The 11,164-nt window shown below is 36.3% G+C and overlaps 1 protein-coding gene across 1 annotated transcript; it reads left to right on the forward strand.

Annotated features, from left to right (window-relative positions):
• Nucleotides 1-9,193: 9,193 nt before the first annotated feature.
• On the forward strand, nucleotides 9,194-10,869 carry FOMMEDRAFT_152572 (uncharacterized protein; the record flags this gene model as incomplete). Its single annotated transcript, XM_007263386.1, has 9 exons — nucleotides 9,194-9,230; nucleotides 9,287-9,457; nucleotides 9,514-9,539; nucleotides 9,609-9,789; nucleotides 9,845-9,907; nucleotides 9,965-10,063; nucleotides 10,119-10,175; nucleotides 10,235-10,406; nucleotides 10,686-10,869. 9 exons carry the CDS (start codon nucleotides 9,194-9,196, stop codon nucleotides 10,867-10,869), a joined length of 990 nt encoding a protein of 329 aa, XP_007263448.1.
• Between the last annotated feature and the right edge of the window lie 295 nt (nucleotides 10,870-11,164).

An 11,164-nucleotide genomic window follows, 5' to 3' on the forward strand; every position in this document is an offset into this window, starting at 1 on the left:
TTGTGTTGTATCTTACTCAATTTTTGCTCATTTTACTTTATTTTTTCTGGAATATGAAAGATACTTCAAAAGTATAATTTTTACAACTTAGATCATGTAATTTGGTTAAGTATTAGTTGAGTTATAGTAGATTTTGTATTTGAGTATACTTAGTGTGATGAAAATCATGAATTGTATGTGTAACAATATTTATGAAAATGACAGTAATAGAAAAAGGCAAATTCAAGAAAGTATGGAATGTATAGGTCTATAGTGGTTGGCCACAATCAGCCTTTAGTCAGAGTCAGAGTCCTTGGAAGGCTTGTCCAACAGTGGTAGGTTGTTAGTGTTGTCAATTTTATTAGCTGGACCAAAGTTTTCAACAAGATGTGTGACTGGAATCAAGAGTGTAGTGTAGGCAAAGTATGGAACCAAGTGGAACACTGTAATGTGAAGACAGGAGACTGATCCATCAAGTTCAGCTACAATATAGGATCCTCCTTGTGTACAACAGACTACTATGTATAGTCTGAGATAGTGTAGCTTGGTTTTTTGTCTGAGATCCATTCATAATTTGGAGTTGTGTATGAGGACAAGTTGACCAGGTTCAAAGTTAAAATCTTTGATTAAGTGTTTGTATGTTTCTTCAAATTGTTAGAGTAAAGCAATCTAGTCTACATGAACACATTCTGTAATAGCTTAAAGGTTGGCCAGACATTTCTGTAGTTGATGTGCTTGAGTTGTAATGAGTTCTGTTGTTGTCATGAGTTTGTCTGGTGCTAGGGTAAGATACATTGCTTCTGTAATATTGAATGGGAGAAGTGGTTCAACACTATAGACAATAAAATAAGGGGACATGCCAGTTGTGTGACAGATTGTGATCCAATCTGACCAAAAGACAGAATGTACATGTTTATACTATTGTAGTTCATTCCCTTTGACAGCCTTCATAAGGGCTTCCTGTATGTCAAAGTGGTAGTGTTTAATAATACTATTAGCTTAAGAGTTGTATACACTAATACAGATGTGATTAATGTGGTATTGGTTGTAAAGCTAATCTAGTGTAGTAACAAACAGGGTTCCATTGTTGGTAATTAGTTCTGGGCACACACTAAATCGACAGAGAATATTTTCAAAAATGAATCATCTGATACTTTGTCCAGTTTCAGAATGGAGTAAGCAGAACTCAGGGTAGCTAGAGAGTGTGTATTAAGTATGAACAATGTATTAGAACCCTCCTACTTTCAGTATGAACTTAGTGTTAATGTGTACCTTGGCAAATAACAGGGCAATCTTTAGAACACTAGGAGGGATCAGGATTTGAGTTGTCTGACAGAGTTAGTATTTGTAGCAGGTACAAATGTAGTACTTGACATTAGGTCTGAGGCTAGGCTACTAGAAGTAGTCAAGAAGTCTAGTCTGGACAGAGTAGACTCCTTTATGTCTGAGATTGTTATACACAGTCTTAACAAGATTCTATTGTTGGTCAGGTTCTATTACAAGTTAGTAGTTACTATTCTGAGTTTTCTGTCACAGTCAGCCAGCCTTAACAAAGAAAGTGGTTGTATAGTAAACAAAGGTGGTGAATTTATGATTTTCCATCCTGAGCAGTCAGAGGCATGTTTCCAGGAGGGTCTTAACTTGTCTGAGACAATATTCTCTAGTATACACACAATTGGTTGTTAGAAATGTTTTAGAAGGTTTGGTATTGTTTGGAACAGTGAATACAGAACTGTAACAGAAGGTATAAGCTTGGTTGATCTATTCCTCAAAGTCATCTTCTTCTTCTGGGTTGGCTTCAGTGTATAGATGTCAAGACAGTCTGTCAGTATAAGTAAACTGTAAGGCTAGAATGTGTCAGAACTCAAAGTCAAACAGTAGGATTCTGGCAATCCATCTGTTGATTGTAGCATTCAGTTGTAGGTCTGGGTTATTTATCATACCCTTAATGTAGACAGTATCTATTTCTACTACTAACTTCCTCACTCTAATAAGGTGAATTTGTAGAGTACAGAGTGTATAGAACAATCTGAAGAGTTTGATCTTAGCTTAGGAGTATTAGAATTGTATTTCATTCTAGTTAATTAATCTGAATTGGTTGATTCAACAACAACTGTTAAGGTGTTCTTGTTTAAGATAGAATCCTACCCTAATAATAAATGAGTCTACAGTGACAATAACCTCTATGTCTGACTCATAGTTAATAGCACATAAGGTAGGACTATTAATAACAGTGTCTTTGAGTTTGTCTATCACTACCATGTGTTCTGAACAGAACTCAAACAGAATGTTGTGCTTGGTCAAATGTATGAGTGGTCTAGCAAGCTGAGCAAAATTTTGAATAAACATGTAGAGGACACTTACAGTTCTAAGGAATCCTCTAACTTTAGAGACAGATTGACATGTAGGCCAGTTACAGATTTTCTGGACTTTTGAATCATCTAGCTCCCTTCCAGCATAAGTACACTTATGGTCTAAGACAGTTGTGTACAGTCAGAACACACACAGCTTTAGACTAGAGAATGTTCTGTAGACTGTTTTAACTTACTGTATAACACAGTTTAGGTTGTGAGTATGTTCCTACACAAATCATTAGATACCAGGGTTTCTAAGAACAGTTTTGTATGTTCTGTCTGGAAGTTTGTATCTTGTAGTTCTGCCTTTGACATAGACATTATTAGTGTAAGGTTGTACTGTATTAGGAATTTTGTCCTGTAAAATAAAAGTAATATTACTATGTATAATTTGAAAAGAATTAGTATAACCTATTAGAATAACAGTAAGTCAGAACATTCTGAGTAGTGTCTGAAACATTGTAAGATTGTAAGAGTATTCATTAAGAGAGTGTTAGTTGAAGGTAACAAAGAGATCTAGCACAGAGTAAATGGCCCTTCTAGAGAAGGATTCAACAACCTGTTCAATCATTAGAGGTATGAATGAGTCTCAGATCAAAACTTGGTTGAGTTCCTAGAGGTTGTAGACCAGGTACAGAGACTTTCTGTCTTTCTTTACTATAGTAAACTATTAGGAACAGTAAGATGAGTTTGACAGCTTATAAACTCTAGTAGTGATTTTGTCTTTAAGAATTTTCACAACTGTGTCAAGGTTTCCCTATAGAATCTGGATGTTCCTTTATACTCATAGAATATGTAGAACAGTTAGAATCAATATTGGATCAAAGTATTCTGAGTCTAGAGCACCTTTCTTAAGCTTGTTCCAGGCAAAGGTGTCCTCATACATTAAAATCAGGTTGATCAAAAGCTAGCACTCTTCTAGCTAGAGGAAGTTGTATAGATTGATGTTAAGAGCTTCTATACATTCTTGTGTGAAACAGTGTGTTGGGACAAACAGTTTAGAGTGTAGTAGTAGTTCTAGTATGTTCTTTAACAGATTAGGAAGCTTCTGTCAAACAATCTGAAACTTTTCTAGGAGAGTTCTAGCAACTGGTCTAACCTTCTTTACTACCTTCTTGTATATAAATACATTTTCTCCAGGACTGTCAGGTGTGTATAGAACAAAGGGGTCTAATCCTAGAGTGGCTAACAGAGTGACTAGACAACTAAGGAGCAGATTGACTATAGTAGAGACTAGTATATGTCTATTGTAGGATAGTGTGTGTGTGTCAGGAATTGTAGCTTCAGTAGTATTAGAACTCAAATTAGAACACTATTTATTCTAAACACTAAGGGGCTGATTGACTAATATAAGAGTTGAGAGATTAGTAATTACTACAAATCCTTGTTTGTTATGTTTCTACAGAACAGTTTGTGTTCTAGTCATAACTCAGCACTTCTGTTAACAATCTAAGGGATCTAATAGTGTTATGAATTAGTTACTGTTAATAAAGTCCTTCATTTCACATTCTGTAATAGTAAAGAATAGTTAGTCTAAGAGTGTCTCAAACAGGGCTTGATGAATGACTTGAGCTTGGAGGGTGATGTTGACTCTAACAATATTGATCTTTATGTTCTCAACAGTACCAAGTATTAGTACTTGTCTAGAGTTAGTAGTTTTGAGTATAATTGTAAGATTAAAACACAGATAGATTCTGAGACATTTCTATACATCCTTACAAATGATACAGAGTGTTGCTCCTTAGTCTAGAATACAGTAGATTTCTTTAGTATCTTTAAAGATAGCTTTAACTGTATATAACAGTATAGCCTGTTCTACAACTAACTTTAAGCTCTACACATACTGTAAAACTTGAGCTATAATTGTATCTTTGAAAGTCATTAGTTCTAAGGGTTCTGTTAAGACAAGGTGTGTAACAGTGTTCAGAACTTACTTAGTAGATAATAGTTTCTTAACTTGCTTTCAGACATTAGGTGTAATTAATAACAGCTTCTTTAGGGTGAGACTAATGCTAGAGTCTAGAATGTAAGAGACTATCTGTTAAATAATGACAGGGTCTTTAATAAGAGAGAGATTACAGTACTAATATGGTTCTGGTAGTAGTCTGGTAGTAGGCTTGTTAGTATACTTTAATCTGTCATACTTTAGAGTCTAGCTTACTTTGGCAGGTAGTATAGGCTTTAGTTCTAGCTTAGGTTCTTTGTCCTTCTTCTTTAGAACACTTGTTGTTTCATACCTCAGAACCTCTACTCTGTTGAACTTAAGCTTCTTACTAGTAGCAACTTTCTTCTTTACCTCTCTGAGTAAGACTTTGAGTCTTTCAACCTTGTATTCTACTTTCAAAACTTCTTCAATATATGTAGCTAGAACAGTAAACAATGTTTAGGATACTAGTGCTAGTTTTGCAATTTTAAGAAGGGACACTATATGTAGTAGTGTGTCCTGTACATCTTAGGAGACTTAGGTGTGCTTTCTAGGGTTAGTTGTGTAATACTGGTTGAAACAATTTATAAGTAGTTAGCCTTAGATTGTTGACAGAACAAACAATCTGTTAGAGAGTACAACCTTTCTAAATGTGTTCTGGATACACTTTCTGTCACAAATAAACTCATTAACCTTTAGACACAAGTAAATAAAGTGTTTGTCTTCTCTATAGAAGGAGCAGTTTGTGTTATAGGACAGTCTTACAGATTGAGCAGATTGTACAGATTGTGTACCTGTGTTTCCTACAAATAGGGAACTAGTCTTGTGTTTAAACAAGTCTAACTTGCTTTAGAATGAGTAGAGTAAATTAAGAATAGTGACTATGTTTGTATCTTCTTTCTTTATTAGAATAGTTCTGGAACTTGTTGTTCTAAACACATTAGCTATCTTTCTCAAGTATTACAAAGCTATACCTCCCTACATAAGCTTAGCAGCCTTAACAACTTTAGTGTATGTGTAAGCTATACAACTGTTATAGTTAGGGTTGTAGGCTAGTAAACAGAGAGTTAGCTAATCTTTGAAGGTACCTATAATACTGTTAAGAAATACTTTATTCTAATCTTCTTCCATAATTTCTTTCTTTAAGACTAGGAAGCTTACTATCTTCTAGAATTTGTACTAATACTCTGTAAACTCCTCTTGGTTCTAGATTCTGGTGACAGTCTATTATTAGACTAGGATACAGAGATTATTCTTTGTATAGTAGTAATTATAGTTGAGAGACAGGTATAATCTGAGAATTACTACTTGAGTAGCTTGCTAATCTGAGGCACTGTCTATAGTTTTAAGTATTAAGGTCTAGATCTCAGAATCAGATTAGTTAGTATAATATTTTACTCTCTAGATAAGCTGTTAATTAGAAAGTTAGAACTCATCTCTAATCATTTCTACTTCTTTAAGGAACTAAGGTAGGTCCTACATATTGGTTTTGTTATAATAGAGAGTATTACAGCTTGTTTAGTGTAGGGGCAGGCTAGTCTGTCTTTGAATCATAACTGGCAGAGTATTTAGAATGTTAGTTATAGTTAGCTAGCTACTCAGAGTACTAGCTGTAGTAGGTGAGCTGCTCAGATTATTCTGTAAGCTTATCTGTTAAGACTAGGAACTTATCAGATTGTTCTATATACTTAGAACTGTTAGAACAATCAGAAGTAGTAGAAACACTAAAGTGATTGTGTAGTCCTCTTCTTAAACAGACAGAATAGGAGACACAGAACAAGTAGAGTTGTGTGTAGAGGTTAATAGAAACAAACTAGAGAACAAACTATGAAATGTGGATAGTAAAGCTAAGCTGGATTGCTTAAGAGGTTGTACAGAAACCCTTTCAGAAACAGGACTGAGTATGTAGAATATAGGTTGTAAAAGGTTGTGGTTGACCAAATCTAATTCAGGTCCAGAATCTGATTCTTCTGTAATTGAGTTGGTACACTCTTAGTAGTACTACCACCTGTTAGCTACTCAGTCTACTTAAGACACCTTAAGAAACCCCTCTTATAGTAGGCTCTAAAATGTTAATCTCTAGTACTAGTTAAGGTAGAAGAGGTCAGTTGAGTCTGTAAGGTACAGACACTAAGAGGGGTCAAGAGTGAGAAGGAATAGGTAGATCCAAGCAGAATGTATGAGTTCTGAAGGTGACAATTAACAAGACAAGAGTAGTGTAGAACAATAAAGCTACACTTTAGAATAAGACAATATGAAACAAGACAAGGTAAGATAGAATGTTTACTAAGGAGACTGTCAAACTACACACTAAGAGTTGTAGTAGAGAGTAACTTGATTGCTTGAAAGTACAAATTACATAAGAGTATTTATAGAAATTATGAGTCCTTTATAGCTACTAGTTCTTTATGAACAAATCTACTACTGTCTCCTTTGTATCAACCTATCTAGGACTCCAGATCTGAGTCCCCTTTGTATCAATCAACTAGCTGTCTAAAGGCTCAGAGTCTTGCCTTTGTGAATCAGAACTAGAGTCTAGAACCTAACTAGTCTGAGTTGAGCAACCAAGACTATTGTGTAAGCAATAATGATGTAATTGAAGGATTGCTAACATGAGGATAATACAACTTTGATGTGACTGAGCCCTTCTGATCAGAATGTATTAGAATGTATGTGTTGTATGAGTATGATAGTATACAATACAATGTGTGTACCTCTTATCCTCTCATCAAAATATGACTTTATTTTCAGTGTAAAATGTCTAGTATAGTCCTAAAACCTGTCTAGAGTGTTTGAAGAGGTCTTCTGTGTTTTTGTACTTTGAACCAATTGTAACTACTTATTCCTAGAGTAGATTAAACTGTATCATTGTTTAATAGATGTTCTAGAGCTTCCTAATACTCTATTTCCTTCTGTAGTATTGAAGTATCATTCCTGAATACTTAAATAGTCTGTTTAATTATTACTAATTCACTATTACTCTGATCTTTACTAACTGTATGTGTATTACCTTCACTTTCCCTTAAAGTAGTATAATAATCTGTTTGAGCAGATTAAGCAGATTGTACAGATTGTCTAGGTTCTGAATCTGTTCTCTAGCTTAAAGTTGCCCTCTAAACTTCTGTACTTTGTTCTATACAAAGTGTATCCATTCCTAGTCTTAGTAGTGTCTTACTATCCTTGTATTATATGGATTGTAGTAGTTTAACATTCTGTAGATTGTAATTGTTATTCTGTAGCTTGAATACCTTGATTCTTACTATGTATCCTGAGTATATATGTGCTAGCACATCTGTTTGAGTGCCTGTAATGTTTATAATATGTCTAATAAAGTATCCTGAGTCTATTCTAATGAATCCTAACTGTCTAAAAGTGTATTTTATAATGTAATACCTTATGTTCTCCTGAAACTGTGTTCTGTACAATATATCCTTGTAGTCTGAGCTGGTTCTAATGTTTCTAAACAATTCTTTGTTATGAACTGAATAGTTTTGTAGTGTAACATCCAATTGTACCTTATAGAATAATGTTTTATGTGAATTACTTTAATTGTACTTATTACTGACTGTTTCTTCAATCCTAAAGATGGAAATGTCTGTTCTAATATTGTAGAATTAATATACCTGAATGACTAAACATTCTACTAGTTCTGAAATTGTCTGAAGCAGTTCTTTACTTTTAAATACCTTCCTGTACTAATTAGAATCAACTGTGTATGTGTATTGAAACTCCTGTGAAGTGTCTAAGAGAAGATCACAGGTGATTTCGTTAAGTTTGAGGGGGAGCTAAACCACGAGTCTTAGGAGACTAGAGTGGTTCTGAACAGGTGCAAGTTCTTCTGGTGTGGTTGCAACCTTGGAAGAGTGATGTGAATATTGGAAAGTGCACTTTGCAAAGTGCACAACAAACAATCTGATACAGAAAATGACGAAGACTAAAACTATACCTCACACTAGAGGACTTTGAGACAAGAGACGAGAGCTAAATCAATGGGTGAACTATCTGAATTCCCCCATGTATCTAGTACATGAGTAGCTGTATTTATAGTTTTCCAAGTTCTGGAAAAGCATAATACTAACAGGGAAATGTCATGACTGAACAAAAGAAAAATAACAAAATATACAAGAACAAATAAGAGAACCTTTTGCCAGAGGTTGGAAGAAAAATAGGGTGGAAATGCATGAGGAAAATTTAAGTGGTCTGCATTCTAGCCACAGGAAATGTTATACAAAAGGGAAAAGCAAGATTTACATTGAAAGAAATAGAAGGTTCTCATACTGTTATCATCTGATTGGTACAGACAAAGTGCAGAGAGTTCCAAGATTTCCAGCAGTCTCCTGAGATCAACACTTTGATTGCCCCAATGTCCTATCTGATTGGAAGATCACAGTACTTTGATCTGGGCAATGATGATGTAATGGTTTGCTGAGCCACTCACTGTGACACAACTTGTGTTCTGAGCCTGTGATAAGCACGTGATCTGTACATCCTGTGGAGAAAACAATGTGTGTAAGCCAATTCTGAGACTACACACTCTTACAGTTCTGTTTGCAAATGCTTGCAATACAGAATAGTTGGGTGTTCTTAGAGTAGGCTTCTATGAGTCATGTGAGTGTTTGGAATTGATCACTGTGATTGTCTGCATGTGATGTACAGTTCTTAGTATGATGCCAATTGTTTCATCTCCCAGTGCATCTGCTTGTGACTGTCCACAGTCACATGGTTGATTTAATGATTGGCAGGCTGAATGTAAGTTCTGCATGTGTGTGAACATTGTCACTTATTCTTCCTGCTTCCTTCCATCACTCTTGCCATGTCATTGCTGCTCCCCAGCAAATCCAACAGTAAGTGTTGCACTCTTTTCCACTCTTTTTATACTGATTTTGTGATTTTCCTCGGAAATTGTGTGTGTAACAACATAGTAGCCAGTGAGGGAATGGATGTGGATGACAAGCTAGTTGAACATACACTCAGTGAGTACCTCTGTGAAGTGCATTGTCTCTGGCTCATATGCTGATGTGCTCTACAGGTTCTGACACAGAAAACAAACCAGAGGACAAGGTTGCAAAGGAGGAAACCAACAGATTGACCACAGATCCCAAGTCTGAAGACAAAGAGAGCTCAGACAATGATACTCACAATGACAACAATTCAGAGGGCAAGGAGGTTTTGTCTGTGCTAGTAGAGGGTCAATCTGACAGTAAGTCTCCTATTTCCTGATTTCTGATCTGTCTACTGACACAGAACATCTTGTAGATTGTAAGGCAACAGTAGAGGAGCTTGTAAAAGCAAAGGAGGACAAAGCTGCTGCTAGGGCTAAAGCAAAGGCAGAGGCTGAGAAAGCAACATAGGCCAAGGTTAAGGAAGAGGCTCAGGCCAAGGCAAAGAAGGAGAAGGAGAGGGGAAAGGAGAAGGAGAAGGAGAAGGAGAAGGAGAAGGAGAGGGAGAAGGAGAAGGAGAAGGAGAAGGCTACAGCCTTGGCACAGTTGGCAACAAAGCAGAAGGATAGGAAGGAAAAGGAGGGGTCCAAAGGTATGTGTACAAGTATGGCTAACAAATTGTGTGCAATAACTAACTGTTTACACAGGTTCTGATGCTGTTGCAAACACAGAAAGGTCAAAGGTGGTAGTAGAAAAGGGGAACAAGCCAGGTATGAATTAAATGTATGGCTAACAAATTGTGTGCTACTAATGTTGTCTTTGCCTAGTTCCTGAAGAAGTTGTAAAACTGGAAAAGAAAAAGCTGGTTGTAGAGAAAGAGAAGGTTGATGCAAGAAGGGATGGGAAGGAGAAACGAGTCATAGTCAGTAAGTACAAGTATGGCTAACAAATCGTGCCAAGCTAATACAATGTTTCTCCTAGTTCCTCAAGTAGTTACAAAGCTGGAAAAGAAGAAAGAGGACAAAAGCAAGGAAAAAGGTAATGTGGATGAGGGGTAGTTGATTTTCTGGGTATACTGACTCTATTTTGTTGTCTAGAGCCAGTACTGGTGCTCCTAAGCAAGAAGCACACCATTGTAGAGGTGGAGATTCTAGTCTCTAGCAAGGAAACACATGCAAAAAACCAGAAGGTTGTGGTAGAGTCTTCAAGCAAGGAGGACAAGGATATCCCTCTGGATTGGGCAGAGGGAATGGTCTTCCACACACCTGAGTGTGTAAAGTGTGCAGAGAGGCACAAGGGTCCTCAGGGATCCACTTGCCAGACTGTGATGGATTGGCTGTGCTACAGTAATCTGAGTAAGTCTGTTTCAATCTTATTTTTGACTGTGTCAATGGTGATTGTTCGTGTAGAAAACCAGTGCACAGTGTGCATATTCTGCCACTCTGGATGTAGCCTGAAGGGAATCTGGCATAAGACTAGGGGGCAAACTGTGGAATTGCACAGTACAACTCAGAACCTGTGTTCTGTCATCCCTCTGATCATACATAGTGAAGCCAGAACAGTCTACAACCTCCACTCACAGATGACCAAGGAGCTGAATGACTTGGAGTTGCAGCTGATGACAATGAAGAACGAGTTTGATACAAAGATCATGGCTCTGAGGCAGGGTATCAACTTCTTAGCCATGGCAGCAGAAGCCTCTGTAGATAGTAGGGTGGAAGAGTTAGAGTAGGAAATAGAACAGGGTAGAAAGTAGAGAAATAAAAGTCCAGTTTTGTTTTATGAAAAAAACTGGAAACATAAGGAATAAACAGAATGGAACAGAAATGGATGGAATGGATAGGAAAATAGATAAAATTAGAGAGTTAAGAGGAATGGAATGGATGGATGGATATTTTTATGATTTATGTATAGAACTAGTGGAATAGGATGGGAATAGGTGGAAAAGAATCATAATTTGTATAAAGGTTTATATGCTTATAGAATGTTGTATAGGCTTTTTGCAATTTATTGTAAATGAGAAGGAA

The sequence above is a fragment of the Fomitiporia mediterranea genome (genome assembly GCF_000271605.1).
Source record: "Fomitiporia mediterranea MF3/22 unplaced genomic scaffold FOMMEscaffold_3, whole genome shotgun sequence".
Classification (NCBI taxonomy): Eukaryota; Fungi; Basidiomycota; class Agaricomycetes; order Hymenochaetales; family Hymenochaetaceae; genus Fomitiporia; species Fomitiporia mediterranea.